At 46.7% G+C, this 25,255-nt stretch overlaps 3 protein-coding genes and 1 non-coding gene across 11 annotated transcripts in view; 2 read left to right on the top strand and 2 right to left on the bottom strand.

Moving 5' to 3' along the window:
• The first annotated feature begins 1,350 nt into the window (after positions 1-1,350).
• Positions 1,351-12,545, top strand: LOC120954987 (uncharacterized). Of its 4 annotated transcripts, XM_040375394.2 has the most exons (8): positions 1,351-1,617; positions 1,954-2,179; positions 7,660-8,114; positions 8,727-8,935; positions 10,116-10,950; positions 11,016-11,296; positions 11,380-11,526; positions 11,603-12,545. In XM_040375394.2, the coding sequence occupies exons 3-8, from the start codon at positions 7,888-7,890 to the stop codon at positions 11,719-11,721; spliced, it is 1,818 nt and encodes a 605-aa protein (XP_040231328.2). In that variant the 5' UTR covers positions 1,351-1,617; positions 1,954-2,179; positions 7,660-7,887; the 3' UTR covers positions 11,722-12,545. The 4 variants fall into 4 exon arrangements, with proteins under 4 accessions (XP_040231328.2, XP_040231327.2, XP_049466279.1 ...); XM_040375393.2 differs by lacking the exon at positions 1,954-2,179; XM_049610322.1 differs by having other exon boundaries at positions 1,351-2,179.
• On the bottom strand, positions 12,196-18,164 carry LOC120954986 (protein SERAC1). 2 transcript variants are annotated; one of them, XM_040375390.2, is made up of 5 exons: positions 17,115-18,164; positions 16,490-16,812; positions 15,727-16,428; positions 15,379-15,636; positions 12,196-15,110 (listed from the first exon to the last, which is right to left on the bottom strand). In XM_040375390.2, exons 1-5 carry the CDS (start codon positions 17,171-17,173, stop codon positions 13,960-13,962), a joined length of 2,493 nt encoding a protein of 830 aa, XP_040231324.2. In that variant the 5' UTR covers positions 17,174-18,164; the 3' UTR covers positions 12,196-13,959. The 2 variants fall into 2 exon arrangements, with proteins under 2 accessions (XP_040231324.2, XP_040231325.2); XM_040375391.2 differs by having other exon boundaries at positions 15,577-15,636; positions 17,115-18,162.
• Positions 18,165-19,054: 890 nt separating this feature from the next.
• Positions 19,055-19,110, bottom strand: LOC120960264 (U6atac minor spliceosomal RNA). The gene has a single exon (XR_005752319.1). It is a non-coding gene; the product is annotated as a U6atac minor spliceosomal RNA (small nuclear RNA).
• Positions 19,111-22,500: 3,390 nt separating this feature from the next.
• Positions 22,501-25,255, top strand: part of LOC120954748 (protein lozenge) — a 42,945-nt gene continuing 40,190 nt past the window's right edge. The window contains exons 1-2 of one of the 4 annotated variants that reach the window (XM_049610318.1): positions 22,501-22,668; positions 24,416-24,748. The gene's annotated coding sequence lies outside the window, so the exon portion shown is untranslated. Of the gene's footprint in view, positions 22,669-22,705; positions 23,028-23,130; positions 23,507-24,415; positions 24,749-25,255 lie in introns of those variants that run through there. The other 3 variants (XM_049610319.1, XM_049610320.1, XM_040374927.2) reach the window with 3 other exon arrangements.

Raw genomic sequence — 25,255 nt, 5'->3', positions numbered from 1 at the left:
TGCGTTGAGCGTATTGCATACTTTACGGCGCATAACCATCGTCAACCCCTAACTACGCAAACTACAGTGCGTATCGAAATGAGAGTTTCGTTGCGTTAATAAAATAAACTACACATGAAATATATTTCAATATTAGTAAAACTTAATTGTTTGCTTTAATTCAACACAATTTTGGAATTTCTTTTCTACAGATTTTTAGAAAAAGTGTATGCCTCATTATTCCTTTCCCGCCCAACAGAAAGCAACTGCGTGTATGCGCATCACAGCACAGCTACACGTGTTATGCTTTTGCGCAACGATTCCTTTGTGTCTTTTTGGTGGCGTAACATTTGCGTATTACCATTATTCTGCCAGCAGCTGTGCGGTTATTGCTCTTTCATGCCATGACCAACCTTACGACAGAAAGCAAATCGGTAGGAAATAGGGAAGAAATTGGCGCTACTCCCATCAAAAAAATAGAAAACAAAAATCCTTGTTTCCGTGTTCTGTGTACGGGGGCGCAAAAACGTGTTGCTAATAGCGAGGAAGTGTAGAGGGCGGCAAAGATCTAGTGCTGCTTTGATGATAATAAATTGCATCGTGCTGCACCAGGGCGCTGGCGACAACGGGCAGGGAAGAAATGGAATACGTCGTACGAGGTGTAATTCGTCATTGCTCATGAATGCACTCTACCGGCTGTGTACGAACGAATATGTTTGCTTAAAACAATTGAATGTTGCTCACTATGGGAGTGTAGCGGGAGGTTCTATGGGACAAACAAAAATATATTTTACTGATTAATTTTTATTTTACAGGAAATTATATGAATAACAGCGCCCAAAAAATCGAGAAGTGTTTCGTCCACTTTTATAATTTAAAAGATCAAACATCATAAACGGTAGGGCTATATCCAGAGAAGGGAATGATACTTTCTTAACACTTATAAGCATCTAAAATAAATCAGAATATTAACAATAAATTCATTGATTTCAATATTTGTTGTCCATTTAACAGCACTACTCGAGCCCACCATACGCATTTGCTTACTATTCACTGTATGTGTGCCGTTGGTATTTATTATTTGACGTTAAAAGGAAACACACATGAAACGAATCAACCGAGCAAAGAAGGATATATTAAAAAAATACAAATACATCTTATTGCAAGCAATCAAAATATACAAACTGTACCATAAATTTTCCCATTTTTCAATTTTAACAGCCCAAAGAATGCCTCAAACGCACTTCAAATACGCCAACCGTTGGGCCGCTTCTGTACCGTCGTTGTTTTTGTCTCTGTGCTAGTGACAACATCGACATCGGTTGTAGTGTCTGTGCGCGCGCTTTGTCGACCACGAACCGCGGACTCGAGGGTTTTGCGGTTCATTCGATTGTTTCCCTTCGCCCCGAGCGCAAGTGTGCCCCGTGCTGTGTCCGCTGCAGTGGCGAGCGAAGCAGCGAAACTCACCCCGTGTGCGCCCTTCGCTTTGTGCTGGGCGTTTGTGACTGTGTGTGTGTGTGCGCGCACTGTGTTATCGCTAGTGTGGTGGACACCCCGAACGGTGGAGCACGCTGGTTTCTGTCTGTCGAGTCGATTGTTGATCGTGTGTCTGATGTGACGGAACCGTGTTGCGCGGGGGTACGTATCACTTTCGTTTTTTTTTTCTTCAAGTGTCCAAGCTTTACCGTGTGTGTGTGTGTGTTCGGGGGTGTTATCGGATGGCGGGGCTGGCTGCAACAGGGGGATGATGATTTTCGATCATCGCATTCCCGCCAACGACCACTATCTTGTTCTCCTGGCGTGCGCGCCCCAGGGACTCTACAACAGTGTGTAGCCTTGAACGGCGCTGAGCCCCAAACTGTCGGTGTATGTATGTGTGTGTGTGTGTGGGTGCTAAGGTGAAATTATAATAGAAATATTGCAACCCTAAAAGAAGGAAAAGCAAAGAATTCCATTTTTTTTGTACCACCACAGCCCTAGCACGTGGTCGTTGCGTGAGCGAATGCGCAAAAGTTGCGTACAAGCGTGCAAGTGAAGCGTACCAGAGGATTGTAATTGCGTAGCGTTTTAGTGTGCGGAAGCAACAGCTGAGCTTCTGTGTGTGCGGGTTGAACGGCGGGAACAAAAGACGGCGACATAATTCCCCCATTTCAGAACGAGTCTGTGTGAGTGTGTGTGTTTTGTGTGCTGTGAAAAAAAGGTTCGTTGTTTGATGTTTCTGTATTTGTGTCGTTTTGACAAAAAAAAAGCATAGACATCCTCTTCAACCCCTACCCCTAATTTCAACTCCCCATTCCCCATAATTATTCAAAACAGAAACAAGCCCCCAACGAGATCGAAACGGACGAAGAGCACAACCACAACAACCACATGTGGAGGAGGCAAGCAAACCCCCAGAAAGCATAAAAATATCGACAAACGCACTCGGCAAACGCACCCGCGTGTGTGTGTGGTGTGTGTCTTCTTCTTCTTCTCTTTCTCGTGTGCGTTTGTGTTTGTGTATCGTTCGCCCACACAGCAGGCCTACAAATGTGCAAACACTACACGAAGCGCGAAACGAGATCTATTCGAGGAAAAGGGATTAGTTTGAAGCGTACGGCGCCCGGTTGCCCAAAAATGTTTCGAATCGGTTGTGCGATTGCGTACGCCAAGATGTGTGACCTCTGCCATTCACCACATTTCACACACAGCCACACAGATTTTAGGGGCGCTCGATGTGTGATTGTCGCCCACCTCCCCCAAGTGTCCGATCGCTCCCGTGATGATCGTGCTCAGGCGACGCTCAAGGTGAACAATTACGCGTGGGGGAGGTGGCTGTTCGGCGTTTTGTTGGATGATTATTTATATGCTTCCTCTTATTGAAGTCTTCCCGCGGTACATAACTCACTCGCCCAGAGGCTGTTTTGAGTGTTTGAATATCAGCATTTTTTGTTGGTGTGTGTGTAGTTGTATTGGGCTACTACTACTTACACCCTTACCGTGAGCTTGCAGCTGTACTGGTGTGGAAGTGTTTCAATTGATTTTGATTATTGTTTAATGACCGCAATCAACACAGCCGGCATTGTTTGTGCGTCGTCACCCTTGCATCTTTGTGAACGGGATTTTTTTTGCTGCTAAAGCTCCTCAGATTTACACTTCTTCTTCTTCTTCTTCTTCTTCTTCTTCTTCTTCTTCTTCTTCTTCTTCTTCTTCTTCTTCTTCTTCTTTTTCTTCTTCTTCTTCGTCTTCTTCTTCTTCATCATCTTCATCTTCATCTTCATCCTCTTCTTCTTATTGATCTTTTTAACCTTTGAGATCTTCCTTAAGCCTATCCTACAGTAGGAGTACTGCCTTTTTATACAAAATGTACTTACATAACCTCAAAAATGCAAATACTTAAGCAAAAAGTATAGCAATAGTGTCTCAATTACTCACACAAAGGTAAATCCTGCCAACATAGAGAAGAAAAAATAAACGAAAGCCCAACCGAATAAGTCGTCGGTTCCGTTTTCCCCTTTTGCCATCCAACCCCCTACAAGAATATAACACTCTGTTCTCGCCGTTCACCCTTAGCTGTCCACTCTCCTGTGGCAGAATGATGGCAAAAAACTACTACCGCGACAGGCAAACGGTTCTATAATTAACGCCACTGCCTTTCCGTTACCATAGTGTCACTGTCGTTGTTGTTGTTGTTGTTGTTGGTTCACGTTTTTGCCTCCCCAGTGTACGATGTCGCTAGGCGCGGTTCGTCGCCAGCAGTAGCAATAGCAGCAGCAGCCAGTGCTCTACATTTCCTTTGTCAACGAGAGGGGGATTATCTTTGGAGTGGCAATTTTTTCAACCTCGGTTGGAGTTACCGGTCACTTGTCCACTGCCCGCTATCATTAACCTGCTTACTGATAAGACCGGATTAGTGGAGCTTTGGACAGCCGGGACGCGGTGGAGCACTAGTCCTCAGGCGCTCACTCAGTCTGAATGTTCAGATGTGACTTTTTTTGCATAATTGGTTCGTTGAACTTGGTTGATGAGAGCATTTTCTCTAAAAGATAAAAATAAAATGGAAGAAATGAATTACCACCAGCACACAAGTCGCTCATAGCCATTACTGAATGAATCCAAAGACCTCGAGCGCCACAACCGTTATCAAGCTTCCTCTCAGGTCAGGTCACAATGTTCTGTATTATGTTTAGCTGGCCCCTCTCGCTCGCAATCTACTATCAGTCGCCCGGTCGTTCTGGGTCATCTGGGCGGCGGGTTGTACCAAACTCGTATGTAATCTGCCCATTTGCGATAAGAGGCGTGAAGCACATCTGGCCGAACAAGAAACAAAAAAATTGTCAAAAAGCCGCGAATCAACTCCAGCAGCTGGCTGTGAAATGCGTCACAACATATTTTTGGCGAACCTTTTTTTGCGCTATCTCATCGCACAATTGTGCGGATCATTAATGAGCGTCGTTAAGGGAATAAAGCGGAGAGAGGGCGAGAGAGAAACGTTTAATTACAGCACCAGCAATGATGCGAAAAGGTGCTGATAGATGACGGAGATAAGATGTGGCACAGAGCATCTTATTGCACTCCAAAAAGACGATGCAGAAGCTCAAAGGTGGTGTGCGTGATAAAATAGACCGATCGAGGCGAGGGTTTATAAAATATTGATCGAATATTTGCACCCAAACCCGTCGGAGTCACATGTTTCCAATTGGCAATTGGCAAAGGTAAAAACGCCTTAAAGCTGGAAGTGAAACCTACAGCACAGCACCACCACCAGCTGGAAATCGTAGCTCCTATCTGCTGCAACTGCTTATTAGTAAGTGGAGTCTGCCATTACCCGCTGGACACGCACACGTCTCCGCAACCTATCATTACGGTTTGAATTGCTTCCCATCGCAGTTTGCCGGTTTGTCGGGTTGAAAAGAAAGTGTCATGCCCGTTTTGCATCTTTCCGTTGCTTCTGTATCGATCGCTAGAAGTCATCATTAGCTATGAAAATCCTTTCAGTTTTCCAGTTTTCTGGAACTTCAGTGCCACAAATCGAACCAATGCAGTGGGTGCCAACGTTCTCGTATGCTTTGGCACTGGTTTTCAATCGTCTAGCTAATGTATTCCATTATGCAAATGTGATCCCAGCTCTCCAAATAGCGACAGGGACACAAGGGGGCACGCCGCATTTTATTGATGATCATCATCAATGATCTCCTGGCTGGAGGCGTTCTGGTCAAGCTGTTCTCTCTCTCTCTCTCTATTTGCCTCACTTAGAAGAATAGGTTATGCAAATTTTGCCGTCACAAAAACGGTATGGTGCTTGGACGACCGCTCTCTTATTCCCCCCTGGAGACCGGTTCGGGAACGTGACCGTTGGCGTCACTAAAAGCGGCACACCGTCGCGTTGCACGCTTGGGCAGGCGCGGCGCATTCAATCTTCGGTGATACTTGAGATTCACAGTCGTCGGAATCGAGAAGTCAACACAGTGTACTGAGGGCATACCACACCGCTGATAAGAGACGATGGTAGACGCATGTGTACGGGGTGAGTTCCCGATGAAGTAACCTCGGCGGGTGGACCGCTTCCCGACTGATAAGAGCCATAAGTGTGTGCATCTACTTGTGGTTGTAATAGCACAACATACAGCATAGCCACGGTGTTCAGCTATCGTCTTGGCGGGATTTTGTTTGCTTACAAGTGTGAGTAAAGAATGTGTTAACATTAGGATCTGCCGGCTATTTCCTGGTTGATAAAGCGTCCCGGAGGGTTTTGTCCCATTTTTTTTTTGCCTTGGACTCTTCAGAGTTTTGTTGTGATCTTTTGTGATGAATAGATCTGCAATACTAGCTCAGACTAGCTTTCCGGGAAAACTAGCCAACTAGTCGCAAACGTCGTACAGTCACGTCTTCACTGATAAGCACTCGCAATTGCTCTGGATGTAAAAATGTGGTTAAAAGTTAGATCATCGCGCTGCAGCGTGTTGGCTTTGTGGAGTATAATTTCCCAGTAAAGAGACATCAGTTTCCCGATGTTCAAGATCCTTAAAAATCCTCCCTCAATACCTGATCTTCTTCTTCTTCTATATGGCATAACGTCCTACGCGGACATGCCGGCTTTTACAGGCTTTCAAGACTTAATTCATTATCACGCAACCGGATAGTCAATGCTTGCTACGGGGGGACGGTCCATTCTAGGCTTGAACCCAAGACAGGTATGTTATTGAGTCGTTCGAGTTGACGACTGTAGAATGGGAACGCCCCAATGCCTGATAACCACCCTGATTATAGATTACAAACTATGAAACCCATCGACAAGTTTCGATCGATCGGAACAAACGGACCTTGGACCTTTTTATCGTGAAACTTTAATACCGCACGACCTGTGCTGTATCCCAGACCGCCAACACCAATTACAACATCAGCAAAGCAAAGCAAAGCAGTTTTGTTGTAATGCGTAATCGCGCATCTTCATTTCCTCGTGCAGCTTTCGTGGGGTTATATTGAAATCGATCGCGAATGTTCGCCACTATTAAGGTTAAAGCGCGCGGCAAAGCCACACAACCAGAAAACGAACGAGGTCGTTTGGGGGTTGTCCATTCTGCAACCGGCGCATAAAGAATCGCTTCACTCTGCTCGTGCTGGTTTTTTTTTTTTTGTTTGTTTGGCGGTTTGACCATGGGCTCGATGAGTCAAGTTCGCCGCCAGTTTTCCACCACGTTTTCCACATCGTTTGGGTGCCGTTTGTGCGCGTGTTTTACGCGAAGGAGAAAGCGCGTGAAACCCACCAACAGATTATGGTGGAGGAAGGTGGTGGTGGTAGTCGTCGTATCGAGGCAGAAGTGTTCGATAACGAACGGTCAAATGCACATCATTGTTAAAGGAAGCTCGCTAGGTGCGTTGTTAGAAGGCGTTGGTAGGCAAAAAGAAAAAAACAACAACATCCACTCAACAGCTTATTATTAAATCGAACAACGTTGCTACAAGCGGAAATAAATGACCTACCAGCAAAACTGCTCTGCCTCCATGTGGCGGTGCTGAATGGGTAGTTTTTCGTACGGTAGTTTAGAGTGGGGGCTGAACATGTCGCCGCCTGACGGCGATTATTGAGCAAGGTGACCTGAGAGAGTGCCGGCTGGAGGGTGACCAGCTGGAACCGTTTATCAGGCCCGTACAACGATCGATTCCGTCATCATCGTCATCTGTTTGGGGTTGTCCTTGGGGTAGGTTGGTCACACTTCACTTGGCGGAAGCTTTATCTCAGCCACAGAGCGTTAGACATCCTATCGAAGTACGGTCTTGTTGACACGGAGCCCTTCTAGATCTAGGCGCTTGAGTCATGTTTGGTGAGATTCTGTGGTGTGTGAACAATATAAATAGGAATGACTGTAACAACGTGCGCTCGTCGTTTCAATGGCATAATTGATGAGAAAGTGCAAAACACTTACGTCAAAACAACTTCTCCTCCCCATGCACACTGTAAGGGGTTCGGAGCCCTGATAGTGCAAGCTGAGATTAGCCTACTTTTCCTCTTATCATGAGACAGGATCTGCACATGACTGTTACTGATCATCATTACTAACAGCACGTGACGTTGATGCTGCATTCAATCTTTGTTCGTTGACACGCTCCCTCGGGAACACCAATTGACCCTCGGCGGTGAAGAAATGTCAACTAACTCACGTTCCTTCTCTCTCTTTCTTCAATTTTCATATAAAACAGATAAATCAGCACCAATCAAGCGGCTGGAGGTGGAACAACGCCAACAAACAAGCAGCTATCCTCATAATGACGATCCTCACTTACCATCGTTAAACTCACACGACGCAACACCACCGACTCCACAACACTCCAACTATTGGGAGCAGACAGCAGCAGAATTTCGGCACCAAAGTCACATTTGCGTGTGTTCGTGTTTGCCCTGGGGCAATCACCACGAACGAAGATAAAATGGACGGAATGAGTATGTGGTCTACGCTGGACACCAACTGCAATGCAATGCACACCGGCACCGATGATGACGGTGGAGTCGGCCAGTGTTACAACGACAGCAAAGTTACCGTCAGCTTCTGTGCCAACGCCATAACGGCCGAGGCGGTGGAGCAGCTGGTCGTGAAGGAATCGGACTGTCAGATGCAGCTAATGACGAAGCCGAGCGAGGTGGCGGTCGTTGTGGAGTAAGTAAATCCCCTTTTCATTCCCACTGAAATTCTGGTCCCATTGATCTTGGAGTTCAAGTGCACAGGAACAGTGACGCTATCTCTGTGTCTCGTGTGAAGAGGGGACCCGCGAATCATCATAGTAGGCAGTTCATCACCATCAGGTTCATTGCGAAGCTGATTCATATCAGCTGTATTTACATTCAGCGATGACATGGGGAAGTTGAGTGTGTTATCAGCTACCTAACCTCAACCTGCAAATGGCGATAAAGATACGCGTACGCACTGATACCTTGGGTGTGTGTATACCGGGTGGGTTTTATTCTCACGAAACCTTCAGGCTTTGTAGTAATGTGAAATCAGTGCTGAAAGGATTAACGATTTTGGATGCATTGTATCGCACAGGAGCTTTATCGTGCCGAGGGATAACGACGTGCCTTAGCAACAAGGGAATATAGTTAGTGGAAGCTTATCTCATGTCACACGAACTTAATTAGAATGAAGCAGACAACTGGACCATGTTTCCAGTATAAAAAGTTAGTTAGAGTGCACTCGGAACAGTACTCACATGTTCACCTTCTACCATCCGGAACTAATGTTACTTGCATCGTCTTCTTCTACTCCTACCAGCACACCGAACAACCGTGTCCGCGTGGCGCTCGGCGTCCTGATCCGGCTGATGCTTCCGCTCACGCATGGTGTCGCACGTGGCTGGAAGGGATTGCGCGGGCTGAGCGTGCTGGCCCTGCTCCGGAAAGTTCGCGAAAGCCACGGTCTGCTGACGACGCTGTTCGCGGTTGCGGCCAACACCGTCTCGATGAGTCTGTCCTCCGTACAAGGTAGATGAAAAGAATGATTCCCAGTGAAAGAGTAGTGTGCAACACATTTGCCGTGTGTCTGTAAAATGTGACACCAAAGACGGAAATAGGTTGAAAAAACACGACCGGATTGTGCTACTGTTCACGTGCACACGAGGCCTGCCTTGATCGGAAAAGGGGAAATGCATCGAACGGTTGTCATACGTCATACGTTTTAAAACGGCTGCGAGTCAATAACCCCTGTTTGCTAATAACAACACAGAGCACAGCTAGGTTTTATTTACGATCTGTTTACTCGCAGTAGGCCGGCTGCACTCCGGATTGACTGGTCTGTGGTTGTGGTCAAACAAATGCATTCTATTCTCAGCGTTGGCAAGTGTCCTAAAACGGTGTCAGATGTGAGATATTGCTCTCTGAGGCAGCTGAGTAAAGCTCGCCTGTAGAGCAGATCTGTCTGTAGATACTGAGCTAAGAACGCTGGAATTTTGATGACTTAATGGAAGATTTTCTTAGAATTGAGAAGATACTTCCGGTGAGTACTTCAGGCTGTTGTTGTTGTTATTTGATGCGCACGGAACTCATCAAGATGTTGCCATTAAAACAGAGTTGTAGTTCCACTGTAAATAGAGCCATTTTTTCTTCATTCTCTAAACACTTCAAGTTGATTCTCCAACAACCAGCTATATCGTTATCTTATCGTAACATTAACAGTGCCAACCAGTGTTTGGAGCTGAAAGATGGGCACTATTACGCTTCCCGAATCGATACAGTTTATATAAACGGGCCAAGCTCGAACGTTCGACTAGCGTCATCATCCCTCGTCTTAGCGCCAGTTGCACTTTGTTTCGGCATTCCAGCCCCATCCAGCAAAGCGCGCCCTGCGTTTGATTGCGTAGCCGTCAGCCAGAGTCAGAATCAATATCGGTGTGAGACGGCGACAACGGCGGTGTTGGGATAAAAATAATTTTCAATCCAATTAGGATTCGCGCACATTCACGATCCTGCATATCGGTCTCCGCTCTACTGTGGCCTCACTCACATTCGTACCGTCGATCGGGCTCGATGGTGCTGTTCTCGACGCTAACGCTTTCACTCGGTGCTGCTGGTGGTGCTGGGCCGGACGATGCCTGGGCATCGTTTGAAACCATCGCCAGCCAGCAACTGTCCTCCTGCCTAACCTGGATCCTTTTCCTCGTTCTAGTGGCGCACCGCATCGATCCGCTGCTTCGTGTGATCAAACTCCGCAAGGACTCGTCGCCCACCGTTGCCATCAAGCAGGGTACTACTACTCCAACTGCTCCCACCGCTGCAACCAGTCAGCTAGCGTCCCTTCGCGTCCCACGCCATCTACCGGAGCGGTGCGTCGATTTGGTAGTGCTCGCAGAACCACCTCCGGGTGTACCGATCCGGGCGGACATTGTGCTCATCCACGGGCTGCACGGTTCGCTCGTCAACACCTGGAAGCAGGGCCTGTGGAACAGCGAGGGACGGCTGGTGAACTTTGAGCGCCCTCCGAAACCTCCACTACGGCCACCGAAACGGCAGCGACACTCCCGGGCCAACCTGTTTGCACCGCCGCACGTCTCCAAGCGGCCCAAGTTTGAGTATCCGGCAGAGTGGGAGGATGGAGGAGCGGGTGATCGGACGACCGAACATGACCACCAGTACGATGAGTCACGGTCCACCTCGTACGAGTTTGCGCACCGGCGCTATACGTACGAGTGCGGCGAACCGGACGAGGTACACTTTGCGGACGATGTTGAGTACAGCTTTCCCACCTTCCGGTTGCGCATCGAGGAGAGCGAGGAGCAGGCGGGCGGTCGCAAGCCGGCAACTGCGATCGACGATGGAACCGGCTCACCGGGCACCGCGAACGGGAAGAGGAAGCTGCCGAAACCGACGAAGGATGCAAACTGGTCACCCTGCTGGCCGGGTGACTGGCTGCCGCTCGACTGTCCCGGGGTGCGTGTGATCGCCGTCAACTACACGACCGATCCGTACCTGTGGCGACCGGTTTGGATCACCAAAAGGAATCGGTAGGTCAAGAATTTCGGAGAACTCCAAGGCACACAATATGACCAGAGATTATCTTTTTTTGCAGCTCAAGTCTTGTCGATCGAGCACGGGAGATGAGTGATCTGCTGATAGCGAAAGGGGTCGGTCGTGGACATCCGATCGTGTGGGTCGGCCACTCCAAGGGTGGTATCTTCATCAAGCAGATCCTGGTCGATGCGTGGGAAAGTGGCCGCCCAGCGGCCGAACCACTGTGGCAATCGTCCCGTGGGACCTTCTTCTACTCCGTACCACATCGGGGATCTCCTCTGGCGGACTTCAATTTGCCGCTGCTGCGCCAATCGGTGGAGCTGCTGGAAATACAGAAAAGTGCGTGAGGACACAACGAATTCTTGCGATTGAGATAGGAAGGATTTGACCTTGACCTTCGTTTTTTTGGGGTTTTTCTTCAGACTGTTCCAGTATTCTTGAACTGCACAGACGCTTCGTTGCCCTGTACCACAGTGGCCACCTGAAGATTGACGTGTTCAGCTTCGTCGAGACGGCCATGACGCTCATGTCCGTGATGTACTTGCGCATCGTCGGCATCGATTCGGCGGGTAAGTAATTCGGAAGGCAGTGGCCAAGGCCCTAAGATCCAAATGGACTGCATTAACGTCGCTTTCTTTTTTACAGATCCCGGCATCGGGGAGGTGTGCGGGGTGCATCTCGATCATCGGGAAATCTGTAAACCGCGGAGCCGCAACTGCATCCTCTACACCGAGCTGGTCAAAATGATCAATCGCGTCAGCTGAAGCCAAAGAATGGAGAGGGAGCAAGACGTGTGTGATAAAATGTGCGTGCGGAAGAGGAATGCCAAACTGTGTGTGCGTGTGTGTGTTTGTGTACAGAAACATTAGAAGTTAGTGCAGCGCGATATAAATGCTACAACAACGTACCGGAATAAGGCGGGAACTTGAGCTCGACTTCGCTGATGATTGTTTGAAGAGAGAGAGAGAGAGAGAGAGTGTGTGAGAGAAGGGCTCAATATTTGTTTTAAAATATGTTTCCACTTTACAATTGCAAAACCTTTTGTTACAAACGTAGTTAGTTACCGTTAAGTAGAGTAGAAAGACGAAGAGAATGAAAGCCCAACAACTACCGGATTGCGGGTTAAAGTAGTCGCATCAGAAAGACAGCCGACGGGGACCAACGTATACCATTTTTGAGATTAGATAGATCCAGTTTGGACGATCGCCGTAGCGGCTGTTACAGTTTCAGTTTTTTAATGATTGTTTTTTACATTTTAATTTTGCGTTAAGTTTGCTGCTTTTGGACCGCAGAAGTGAAGTTTTGAACACTGTTACAGCAAAAGTTTGTGCGACACCTAGCAAAGCTGGAGGTCGGAAGTGCGTTGAGAAAGCAGAGCCTTAAACAGATGTAAGACAACTGCTTTATTTTGTGATAATCGATAAAAACAGTGCGATGATAGAAAGAGAGTGAGTGAGAGAGGAGTTAGCGTAGGTTTACCGAGGGGTGGGTTAGTGTGTGCTCTACTGATATGGGGAACCACTTCTCACGCAAATAAAGATTCGTTCGATGGACACAGAGTCCATAATGAACGATATAAAATAGCAAATATTTTTGGATTTCTTATCCGAAGGCGACGAACCTTTTCCCTGATCAAATTTTAGGTTCAACTTAGCTGCAAATTTTCGTTTCTTTCAACACTTTTCAAACTATAGCGGCAGGAGCTCCGATTCCGTGTTTGGAATCAATTCCGGGAGCTGATTCCGATGATGGATTAGATTTTATTCCGTAATCGGAATCGACTCCCCGAAATCAGAATCGTCCTTGGAATCGCAATTTGCTCCGATAGCAGAATCAGGATTGACTCCAGAATTGGGATTAGCTCTGGAATGAGAATCAGTTCTTGAACTGAGATAAGAAGTTTTGGAAGCGAAATCAATTCAGGAATCTCCATGAGAATGGAATGTTAACAAGAAAAATTGGATTTTTTGCGGCTATCAATACGAAGCATCATTGGACCCAAACGCCTATTCTTTTGGAGATGCCAGAACCGATTTCAATGCCGGACCTGATTTCGGAGCTGTTTTCGATTTCGATTCTGTACCTGATTCTGACTCCGGAACCGATTCCGACTACAACTTCGACTCCGATTCTGATTCTGGAGTGGATTTAAATTCTGGAGCCGAATCGCGAGCCAATTCCGGATACGATTCCGATTTCGATTTCGATTCTGGATCTGATTCCGACTCCGGATCTGATACTGATTACGGAGCCGAATACGGAGCCAATTCTTGAGCCTATTCTGTAGCCGAATCCGATCTCGATTCTTGACCTGATTCGGACTCCGGAACCGATTCCAACTCAGAAACCGATTCCGACTCCGCTGTGAATTTAAATTCTGGAGCCGAATCCCGAGCCAATTCCGCAGAAGATTCCGATTTCGATTCTGGATCTGATTCCGACTCCGGATCTGATACTGATTCCGGAGCCGAATACGGAGCCAATTCTTGAGCCTATTTCGTAATCGATTCGGGAGACTGATTCCGAACCTACCATGCGGAATCGATCCCAAAAACATCAGAGATAGCCGGAATTGATACCGCCTAAAAAAATCATTTTTTCCCATAATAATCTAAACATATGAATGCCATTATTTCATTGCTGTAACTTTTATTTTGTTAACAAATACTTTCTCGGTGTAAATCCGTCAAATTCGTAATGCTTCTTCGCAAGCGAGGGAGGGGGGTAACAACAGTTGCAAATTAAAAAAAACCCCTATGTGTAACAAAAAAATAAATAACTACAAAACTAAACCCTGCGGTGTGCGATGTTGCTCTGTGTGTTGCGAGGCAAAAACGACCAACCAAACACGGGAGAGCAACCTTAAATCAACACGATCCTAACCCTAAGTTCATCACATTCTTACATCGAAAGTCGAAATGCGATGTTGTCTCGTTGTCCAAGCTTTGGCTGAGGTGCGTGGAGGTAACTGGTGTGTGTGTGTGTTTGTGCCATGTCTGGATTTAGATAAACACATTCATCAGCTGCTCGAACTGCTTGAGCTGCGTGTAAAGCCCGGACAGAGCGGACGATGCTGCTGTGCTGCCGGCGCTCTTCTTTGTGCCGTGGAAAATGAGCTGCTGCTGGGCGGCTTTCGGCATTACTTGCGCCACGTTGGCCAGCTTAACACTGTCCGGGCCGCCGGACCGGATCGCCTCCTGGATGGCACCGACTAGCCGCTGGTACAGGAATGACTGCCGGCAGATCGGTTTGCTGAGATTGAGATGGTCCTCGCTGGTGAGGTAGAAATCGCCCGCATCGATCCGGGCCGAACTTTCCGGCACCACGTGTATGGCCAGCTTGAACGACGTCAGCACGGTTGGCTTGCCCTCGCAGAGGGTAATGATTTTTGGCCGGCGCACTCCCAGCGAATCGACCGAGCGGAGGAAGCTTTTGTTCAGATGCAGCAGATGGGTGGAGTTTTCCTCCAGCTCCTGCACCTCGACCGAGGGCCAAACGAGGGCGGATGTGTGCTGCTTCAGTTTCGCAACACCACTGCCGCGGTGGGGCGTACCGAGGAACATGACGACGCGCGAGTTTTCCGCCAACCGGCGCACTTTGGGGTTGGGACTTTCGAGCGCCTGCACCATGATGCTCTTGATCAGCAGTCCGCCCATGGAGTGGCCGACCCAGATGATGGGCCGATCCTGCCCGACGTCCGAGGTGGCCAGCTTTTCGAGGAATTCGGCCGCCCGCTTCTGCAGCTTGCCGTCGTACTTCTCGCACGGGCAGCCGGTCGCCGACCACTGCGACAGGGAGGACTCGTAGTCCAGGCCGAGCACGCGAATGCTGGGGAAGTCTTTCGGGAGCCATTCCATCGGCCAGCAGAACGATCGCTGTGTCGAGTCGAGCGGTTCCTGTAGCCACTGGTCGCCCGACACGCTGCAGGTGGCACCGTCCGCGGTGGCGGTGGGCTTGCCAGTGTGCGCATCCTCGTCCGCTGCTAGGGGGACGTCCGGGTAGACGACGGTCCAGTCGGCACCGAGTGGTTCCTCCTGTTGCAGTGCTTCAATTAGCTCTTTCGTTTCGGTATCACTGATCGATGCGTCCCGTGGTCCGCTATTGGTCGATTCCTGGAACGTTAGCAGCTCATCCTTGTACGCGGTAATGCCCTCTGGAAATGGAAGGAAAGCGAAATTGCAATTAGAGCACATCGTTATGTTTTGCAACATTGAAACTGAGTGAGCACGATCGTCAACGTAGCGCAGAATGAAGAATTTCTACAACTTGTTTGTATGTTTTATCTTATCCGATTCCCCCTGCGTACCAGGGACAGGAGATGAGGTGTGGTGTGGCAGTGACATGAGCGACCGAAAGAGGAGGTGAAAAGGGCGCAAGTGTAAAAACAACGGAAAAGCGTAGCACGTTTCGCTTACGCTTACCTTCAGCTGTCCGGGCGTGGTCCTCCTCTTCGAAGGAGGACTTTCTAGCGGACCAGCTTTTGTACGTGCAAGCAGCGTAAGCGACCTCGGTTCGCTGTCCTGTCCGGTTCGGCGGTATGTCGACGTCCGTCGGTGCAATGTCGTTGGTGAAGGAAGGCGACGATGTGGAAACTAAATGAACGTCTTTGTGTTTCTTACCTAGCAGACTGGCAGCTTGCGGTTTGAGATCCTTCTGGCGCCACGTCACAAATACACCCCCTGGAGAGGGAAAAAAGAATATAGAGAAATAGGAAATACAAGCGTTAGTTATGTTAAAGCATCGATTGAGCTGCATGTCAGCATCCGTACCCAAAAGTCCATGGATGAAGACGACATCGACGGCCGGTTTGGCTTGCTGGCGGCCGCGCGGATGCAACGGGTACACCTTCGGCGCATACCGGAACCCGTTCGGATCGTCTTGGTCCAAATTTTCCAGCGTCAGGTCCGCCGTCACCTGCATGCGCATATCAACGTCCCGCTTCCACCGGGCCAGTATGCCGATCCAACCGCTCGCGTAAAACTCGTACCCCAGCCCTTCGCACGCGGACAGATTGCCCACCAGCCGGCTAATCAGCAGCTTCATATCAATATCCTCCCGGAACAGCTTTTCCGCCTCCAGCAGCATCAGCAGCCCACCCGCATCCACAATCCGCCGGCAGTGCTGCTTACCCTCCGGCCCGACCAGCCCCGTCAGATGCACGAGCGCACTGAGCGACTGCTTGAGCTGATCGTACTCGAACCGGGACGGTGACATCTGGTACGTCACCTCATCACCGTCCGGCTCGCGGATGTGTCCCGAGCTGCCGAACGTTTGCTCCAGCGCGTACGCAGCACACTTGTGCGGGGCCAGCAGCTCGAGCAGCGACTTCATCTCCACCAGCACCTCGCGCATCTCCTTCTCGACGCCGTACTGGCGCGGCGGCAGAAACCAGCGCGTGTCACAGTTCGAGCGGGCCAGCGAGATCGCCGTCCGGTAGTCGCACAGCTGCGCCAAGTGTTGAAAGTCCCAATCTGGAGAGAAATGATCATTAGACACTTGTTTCACGCGCCGTTTTTGAGTCTTCCGACTTACCCTTTAAATGGTCAATCTGTGCGAGCTGGTGGATGGCCTTCAGCCGCTCGGCCTGATCGCCCCGCTGGGCGATCCGGAGCAGCCGCCAGGCCACGGAATGCTTGAGCGCTTTCCACCATTTCTCGAACGGCTGCACGATGATGTTCAGCAGCCGGTGCTGGTTCTCCGCATCGAGAGCGCGCTCGCGCAGCGACTGTCGGTAGATGTGATGCTTGATGTAGATGTAATCTGGGCGCTTCCGGTCAATGTCTAGCACGCGTGTGTCGACCAGCGAGGAAAGGGCTGCGTACGTACGGTATGCTTCATAGCTTAACACTCCCAGCCTAAAAATAGATTTAAAAAAAAAAGGGGAAGGGATGGACGATTAGCGAATGAATTCGTAAACAATAATACTATGGCGGTACGGTCGCGCTGAGATCAACGTGCCCAACGACGGGAAGTGCGCAACTCTCACTCTGCTACGCAGTTCGTCGTCGGCGCCTGCTCAAGGCCGCATTTTTGCGATGGCGTGATATGTCGCCCCTTCGGGGGGTGTGTCTTAGAAACCGATCAACAAATCAGTGTGTTTTAGGGAGGGGGGTGGGAGATGGGGGCTCGTGATGATGGTCCATGTGTTGGTACTTACAGCGATGCAACGCCACAGCCGGAAAACAATTTGGTACACTTTCTGTACTCGATTTGCATCCTTTTTTGGTGGTTGGCTGGAAAACACGTTTTTCACACCTCCTTTTCCCGACTTTTTTGTACAATAATTTAGATTTTTTTTCCTTCTCTTAGCACAATCTCAATATGACACTTTTTTCGGGGTAATTTTTTATTAACTTCTTAATTTTTTGTGTACTTTTTGATACAATTTTGTGTGTTTCTGTTGTGTGGTAGGTTCCCGCACTGTCGTTTTCCACTGAAAAGGCGATCTGCTCGCCTACTGTGCTTCACACACTGAGTGTGTGTGTGTTACACAATGCCACACACGCGCTCGATCGAACTAAATTAAGCACAAAAGTAGCACCCCCAATAATGCACACCACCAAAAACAAGGCACACACTTGTTCAAACTTCTCTGTATTTCACACTGTCCCTTTGTTCGCACGACTCTATATGCGCGTGTTTGGGTTTCACTTTTGTATCCTTTTTAAATCGTTTATATCCTTTATCACTTCCTTTAAGTTCATTCGCTTTGAAAACTGTTCTTGTCTCTCTTGTTTGGGGGCACGACCTGGGGTGTGCCTTCACGGTGTAGTTGATTCTTGTTTGCTGGTGGGGTGTGAGTCCGAGACTAAATTTCTAATGCCGCGGTCGGTCCTACTTAACGACTTTTCGCTGCCGTCAACAACATCCGATAATAACAACAACATCACGCCATACGGATTGGGCCACCAACACACTGACACACACAAACACACACACACACACCAGTCAATGAGAGGGGAGGTAAGTTCCACGTAAATAACACACAAAACAAGTGCAGCGATGTGGATTGAGTCACTGGGCGATGGCGTCAGCAACCGTTTGGAGGGAAGATATTAGACGGTAAATATCAACAACTGACGGAGCTAACACGTTGATGTCAATGATTGAGCAGGAGTGCAGCAAATGTTTTTCGCGAAAAAAATATCAACAAATTAGCTGGCGCTACGTCCGTGGTGGAAGGAAACTACGACTAACCAATAATAAACACAGCGAGAGAGAGACAGGGAGAGTAAGCGAGTGGGTGAGAGACGTTGAAAGAAGTTGGAGGAAGGGAGAGAGAATGCAAGGAGCAACTGGGCGCAAGGTGGCTCAATATTGATGATGAAAGAAAATTCAGAACACGCTTTTCATTTTCAAGCAATTCGAACGCGCGAAATTCAAATTCATACTGAGCGCCGCATGTTTTATCAGTATCGTTTTTAATTAAAAAACATTTACTGGAAATTAAATGTACGTCCTAAAATTGTAAGCAAGTAACAGTCCCATATCATGCTTAACTGAATCGATTTGTATCTAAACTAGTTAAAATGACCCGGTTACAGGGCTTCGCAACGTTTATTATGCGACATATGAGAATTGCACTTTTTGAATGATTTTGATTAATTTTGTATGCTTATAGTATTTACAACATACATTGCAGTATACACACAACCATGATTTCTTAATTTTCTATTATTTAAAATTCTATAAGTTAAATTGAGGATGGTGTACCTCTTGGAATAAATAATTTATTCATCGAAATTCACATTGCTGCCATATGTAACTCTCGCCGATGAGGAGCAGCAATTCTGCGAACTCTTTCCGCTCTTCAGCATCTTGAACAGTCTGGGCTGTTTGCACACGCATTTTTGGCCGCAAACGCAAAACCCTAAATTTGCCCCACAGCATGCTCTGCCGGATACACTGCTGCAAAACCTAGACGTTGGTATCTGTTGGAAGTCACCACATAGCAGCACCATCTTATCACCGAACGTTTGCCGATTTCCCATAACGTCCTGCAAGGCGTGATCGAGGGCGCGAGTTTCAAGAGCATAGCGGCTACTCATGGATGTCTCGTTCCATACGATCAGTGTTGGTGCCCACTGATCTCAGGGTATGTGTTCCATCCTTGTCAAGGGGGTGTGCTAACCTGCTCTACTTTCAAATGACACAACCAAACGATCAGTGAAGCCTGTTGCATCAATTCAGCCTGTGCTGACTATACACGGATGCTACAGGAACTGTTAGCGTCCAGGTTGATCGATAGCTTGAATTTAGAGTGTAGCGTACGTCACCAGGTCAGCAGCAGAGCAGCAATTCAACTCAAAGCCACTGCTATTGCAATGTTCAATCGACGCCGCGTGTACGCAAGATTAGTTTTGAGCAGAAACGGCTTCCCGGTGCCACCAGGTTCATCAAAAATAGATTGTTCTGTCAAACCGTAGCTATCCATCCACTGCTGCAGTAACTATATCTTACACCGTTCGTTGTTCATTCGGGTCACGTTTGCTAATATGTTGTTCATCACATCGATAGCATAAGAGTGCTCCCATAAGGCTCCGCATATCGATAGCATAAGGCAGATTTTAGCAGGTCTGGTCGTATTTGCACAAAGTCGGTTAACTGCGGAAACATCGTCAGCGTCTTCTGCGGCGTCATTTCGCGCAGGTGCTGATCAATGAGTCACAGCGCTTTGAGGAGCTTGACAGCCCGCAGCTTCCGATTCTGCTCGGAGTCTTCAACGGAGTACCGGTCCATATTTTGCCGGTGAAAGTCTTCACAAACGTGGTTCACGTTTGCGTCCTACAATAAGAGAGGATTCTGGGACACTTCCTCAGACAATCGGCCTCAGCACAATTTTTCGATCGAAAAAATTCGATCGATCCGGCTGTCATTTTGGTGTCATTTGACACTCATTTCGCCGCCAAGGTGTTCATTTTACTGGTCTTTTTGAAAACTGGTATACCATGACACTCACGAGCAAAATGAACTATGCTACAAAAATTCGATCGTTCCGCTTTGTATGGCAAAAAATCCGCAACTCATTGAGCTGCGGAAATTTTCGAATATCAGAAAAATGCCATAAATCAAGGTTAATGGTTTTGAAAAACGTTATGTAAAAGCAAGTTGGTAATTGTTCTGGTTCTTTTTCAATATTTTGGGTGATAAAAAATCATTTATTAAATATTTAAAAAAATGGTTTGCCTACACTAAGTACTGAACTCGATGGGAATCGACTTCATGCAGGAGTATGAAAGAAATAGTTATACTGTCAGTTTTACGTGAGCGCCTATCGAATTTTTTCGATCGAAAAATGGTGCTGAGGCCGAATATAAGGGCAAATAGGTGACGCAGATAATTGAGCATTTTAAATCAGACTGCAACCTGTAGGGTCCTGGATATTTTGATGTCGTACTGCAGCAATCCGAACATCAACAGTACACCATGCAGCCAATAACGATATTAGTCTGGCAGTGGCGCACGATCTACTGGTTACCCGTACCAATATACCAGGGAAGCTGCTGCAATTAATTTTAAACTTACCTGGACTTATTTAATCTTTCTGCTATTTAGATTACTTCATACATATTACACAACTTCACATACTAATGGACGATATTCTTTTGACGAAAACATGGTTGTCGTTTTACGTCACACGCCTACATCGATGAATCACTATGTCGGTGCAAAGTGTGCAAGAAAACCAACACGGTACAAAAATCATCCAAGCTATCCGCACCTAATATCAACTCACTAACCAACATCGTCTCACTATAGAGTGAAAAAGTAACGCTCTATAGTGAGAGATTGAAAATGAGAACCTTTTTGTAAAATTTGTTATAGGATGACTAATATAGGATGACTCTAGAATAGCGATGGTTTCTTGGAATAGTACCACCGACAAACCGACGTGACACTTCGAACAAAATGAGCTTCAAAAATTGTCTCCTTATTTCAAATGAAAATACGTTAAACACTAGCGCCATCTCTATAATGATACGCTTACTACACTGACACAGAGAAGAAACTGCTAAATCCCCTTTTTGTTTTTCTTCCCAAAATCCAATGCGTATTGTTTTATGTACTTCTCACAACTTTTACATTGATTTGGAAACTTATAAAATGATTTTCCTGGGTGTTTTATCCAATAATTCTCACAAAATCTTGCCTCACACTTCCTTCGCAATTTGTATTTAGAAAAGTTGTTAACATCGAAGCAGCAGTGAACAGCGCTTACTTTGACAGAAGTGATCGCCTCACTGGTAAATGACAGTACTTTTATGTGGGACACTTTTGTAACGCCAGTGTCACGTCGGTTTGTCGGTGATAGTACACCCACGGCACCGAACCGCTTGCGAGCGATGTAACTCCGGTTCCGATACCTGTTAACACAAATCCATGTGGATACCCATGTGGCTAAAGCCTAGAGCCGGTTGGAGCTGCTAGTTGGAAGCTTCATGTCATTCGGAAGTGATTCTGGTTTTTTGTCGCATTAGCACTTTGGAGTAGTGATATGTTAAAAAGCAAAAAGTCGACTCCGATTCTACTCTGAAAATGTCGGAATCAACTCCGGAGTCGGAGTCATCCGGAGAGGAAGTTGTCCGCAGTCGGAGTACGAGTCATTCGGAGTCTTCCAGAGTCGGAGTCGTTCGGAGTCGGAGTCATCCAGAGTTGGATTGGAAAAAAGTGGCACTTACACCTGAGGTCCAGGTCTATGAAAATGTTTCGGGAATATAGATTGCCAAATCGTATGGACAAACTGACAAACTCATTGTTAGCTCCTGAACTAGTCGCGTAACGATATAGAAATTTCTTTCTCGTAGGAGTCAAAAAATGTTTAATCGCCGAGTTTCGCTTTGGGTGGAAACTTTATTCTGTCGCGGTTTTTAATCACCTTTAAAAAGTTTTTAACTATTCTCGCTGTCGTGATGCTACTGTCGCAATCGCGATGGCGAGGAACCCGATTCCTGATCCTGAGGTCATTCGCCTTCCCTGTACCCGTACCCGTTACAGTGCCCTCTGTAGGTGAGAGTGTGGAATCTCACGCGAAGTGCTGAATGTTTGGCTGTCAGAGGCGGTGACAGTTCTCTGTTTGTTTGCGACTCGCAGCAACACTCATGATTTCGGAACATTTTTGTTGCACGAGAAACAATAATTTGTTTCGCTTTTATTTGTATAAGGAACATTTTCGGACGCGTTTGTATAACGAATAGTTCCAACTTTTTTTATTTTTAATTATGTGCAATTACGTGCACAATTTCTAACTAATTTGCAAAATCTTCGGAAATATTGCTATTGAACAAATGCTGCCGCAACAACAACAACCCGGGCCTGAGATTTTAACCCAAGATAGACTTGATGAGATCAATCCGTACATTGAAGTGTTTAAAATTAACATGATAGCTAACTCCAGCTCCCCCCTAGACCGTTCGCCAACGGTCAAATTGAAAAACCCATCTTCGAACAGCCGCGTTTTCGGAAATACATCGGTGCGGTTCGGGTACCGCTCGGGCGCGTGCGTTTACAACCGGGCTGCAAGAGTTGAACGCTTCGTACTCATTTGGGAGAAAAAAAAGTGCACACAAACAGGGTCGCCCTCGGGTTCTCGGTGGTCTGGGAAGATTTCTTCTCTTTTCGGTGTGAAAAAGCGGACGGAAAACGTCGAAAGTGTGCAATTAATTTGCTTCTAAAACGTGAAAGTGTGTGAAAAATCGTACCAGATTAAAGTGGTACTGCTTGCAAAGTGTTTGGGGAGTTTTTTTTTGTGCGTGGGGGTTGATTTCACAATCGTACCAACACGGGGCGAGTTTCAATGCCAGTCACGTCGTACCACCACCACACAGTGCAGTGAACATTGCTTACCGTCCGGATCTGAACAGCCACTTTCTTGAAGAACATTTGCGAGCTTTTTCATGGAAAACCATTTCTGCGCTGCGGATGGCACGAGTCTGCTGAAAATGAGAAGAAGAAGCGAGGAGGATTTGCAATTTTGCACAGTTTTCTCTCGCCTTTTTGGTGGTGTGTGTGTGTTTGTGTGCGTATTTTTCCCAACACAGCATATTTTTGATCTCAACGCGGGGTCGTCTAGGTGTGTTTGTGTGTGTTTGTGTGTTCGTATAGCGATGGAAATGGTGTACCGTTTGTTTTCCTTCCCTTTACCCTCGCTATCCGCTTTACACTGTCGTCTCTTGTGACGGATTCCAAAAGTCTAGCACAGGATGTATGCTTGCGTACGCGTGTGTGCGTGTGTTAGTTTGCGACCAGACGAGTTTTGCGTGAGAGGGAGAGAGCAAACAGCATGGCGGCGAGAGAGTGAGCGAGCTGTACAGCACATGAATGAAGTTGAACGTACAGCAGCAGCCGCCGCCAGAGGGAATTATAGGTGGATCGCATAGTAGTAGTGTTCGTACGACATCACAAGCAGCAAGCCAGGCCCCAAGCAGCCAGCCAACGCAGGCAGGGCGAGCAAAAGCAACAAACAAACAACGTGTCGTCAGCTATTGTGGATGACGACGGCGCAAAGTGGGAGCAAAAAAAGAAAAACTAACTGCGTCGCAGATGAAAACGGTTTGTTTTTGAAAAGTGCAAGCAAGAAATACAGCGTTCGTGGCAAAATATTGACCACAAAATGTCGGTTGAGCTTGGAAAAGCTGACGAAAAAAAATGTGTTGAAAGTGCATTGGATTTGAATTATATTAGAAAGTTTCCATTTTGTGGTTAGAGCACATCATGTTTTGATCGCTTTCATCGAGAAACAATGGCGAAACAATCATCGGTGGTGGTGGTGGTGCCTTGTAGTGCGATTTGTGCTGTGCATTCTCTCTCTCTCTCTCTCTTGCTCTCTATCTTCCTATCTCGCTCTCCTTCAAATGCAGTGAAAACGTGGCCTCCTCTTGCTGCTGCGGTGTATTTTAATTGTATTTTCCTTCGTTGAAAATTATTTGCCCTCAAGGCGAGTCGTGCTCTTCCGTGTTTTGTTCTTAAAAATATAAAAAAATGGCAAAAAAATCTTATTAGATTGCGTGGAGTGGTTTAAAATAATGCTTCCATAACAGAAAAACAACGTTTATTAAAGTTAAAATACAGCTTGGTTCCACAGTTTCCATTTTTCCTGGGATTTTCACGCTCGGCTTATTGGCCCAAGCGACCGGGGCCATCTTTTGGTGCGGATCGCAGCAGACCGGCCCCGTAAAGGCGCCGGCAGGTTATCTCACCCAGGTCGCCCTTCAAAGGTGTGGTGTGGTGGGGTCGTGTTTCATGAATGAAATTTAAACTCATCCAAACATCATCCAATGGCGGTGCGATTCTGCTCGATTGCGGCCTTATCGCCTTACCACTCCACCAAGTCTCAGGGGGTGGGGTGGGGTGGGTGGTGAAACATCATTCATAATTTGCGTTGTTTGTGTGTTTGTTTTGTAAAAAAAGTGAAGTTATTTGAAAATATTATAATTTATAACTTGTGGTTCTCTTCTGCAGCATATGACTGATAAAAATTAAAAATTAAAATCAAAATATAAACTGCTTACCTACCAGTGAGTGTGTGTGTGTGATTGTGAAGTGTTTTTAGTACAAGAAATAAAAAATCTTAAAATTTTACAATTGAAGTGAATAATCTGTTCATTCTGAATTACAATCTTCCAAAAGAGTGTCAGTGAAAAATATAAAACTTGTGAAATTTTGAAGGTGAATAGTGAAATTTGAAGCTTTTTATTACAACACAAATTAAAACGATTCATACAAAATAAAGGAAAATAAGTCAAAGAGCAATTATTGTGCAGTTGGCCGAGTCTTTAAGAAATACAAAAAAAGGTATGTTGAAGCCTATTTTTATTATTTAACCCTTATTTAATAACCCTAATTGGCACAGAGTGTCCAAAAAAGGAGAAGATTCTCGGCAACGAAATAAAAACTATTACACAAATTAACATCGATTAACAGCAGAACAACATAAAAGTTCACAGGAAATGTTTTGCTTTTGTAATTGTTGTTGATGCCAGTGAAAATGCAAATCGCAATTGGACATGACGCTTTTTGGGACCGATTCCTCACAACAACAACGTCAACAACAACGACAAAAACACGACACACAACAACAAAAACAAATCAACCTTGGCAGCGAGCCCATTTTTGCTGCTGTTTTTTTATATGTTCCGATGAATAAATAGAAACACAACAAAACACATAACAAAAACAGTCGTCAACAACAACTGGGGACAGCAAGACACACAAAACCTTCGTCGTCCTTTTTTTCTTAGTGCATTTATTTGAAGCCCCTCGTAAAATCTCCCCAATTCAATGTACGTCAATCCTAATGTT

Source organism: Anopheles coluzzii, chromosome 3 (genome assembly GCF_943734685.1).
Source record: "Anopheles coluzzii chromosome 3, AcolN3, whole genome shotgun sequence".
NCBI classification, from domain to species: domain Eukaryota; kingdom Metazoa; phylum Arthropoda; class Insecta; order Diptera; family Culicidae; genus Anopheles; species Anopheles coluzzii.
This window is presented reverse-complemented; position numbering and strand designations above follow the sequence as displayed.

What these genes read in the sequence shown, in the direction of transcription:
- LOC120954987 (XM_040375393.2), top strand. Translation starts at nt 7,888, where the DNA reads ATGGACGGAATGAGTATGTGGTCTACGCTGGACACCAACTGCAATGCA. An exon ending in GAGGTGGCGGTCGTTGTGGA is followed by an intron (nt 8,115 to 8,726) that starts GTAAGTAAATCC and finishes TACTCCTACCAG; the next exon opens with CACACCGAACAACCGTGTCC. An exon ending in GAGTCTGTCCTCCGTACAAG is followed by an intron (nt 8,936 to 10,115) that starts GTAGATGAAAAG and finishes TCCTCGTTCTAG; the next exon opens with TGGCGCACCGCATCGATCCG.
- LOC120954986 (XM_040375390.2), bottom strand. Translation starts at nt 17,173, where the DNA reads ATGCAAATCGAGTACAGAAAGTGTACCAAATTGTTTTCCGGCTGTGGC. An exon ending in ACAGATTGACCATTTAAAGG is followed by an intron (nt 16,429 to 16,489) that starts GTAAGTCGGAAG and finishes ATTTCTCTCCAG; the next exon opens with ATTGGGACTTTCAACACTTG. An exon ending in CCACGCCCGGACAGCTGAAG is followed by an intron (nt 15,111 to 15,378) that starts GTAAGCGTAAGC and finishes TTCCATTTCCAG; the next exon opens with AGGGCATTACCGCGTACAAG.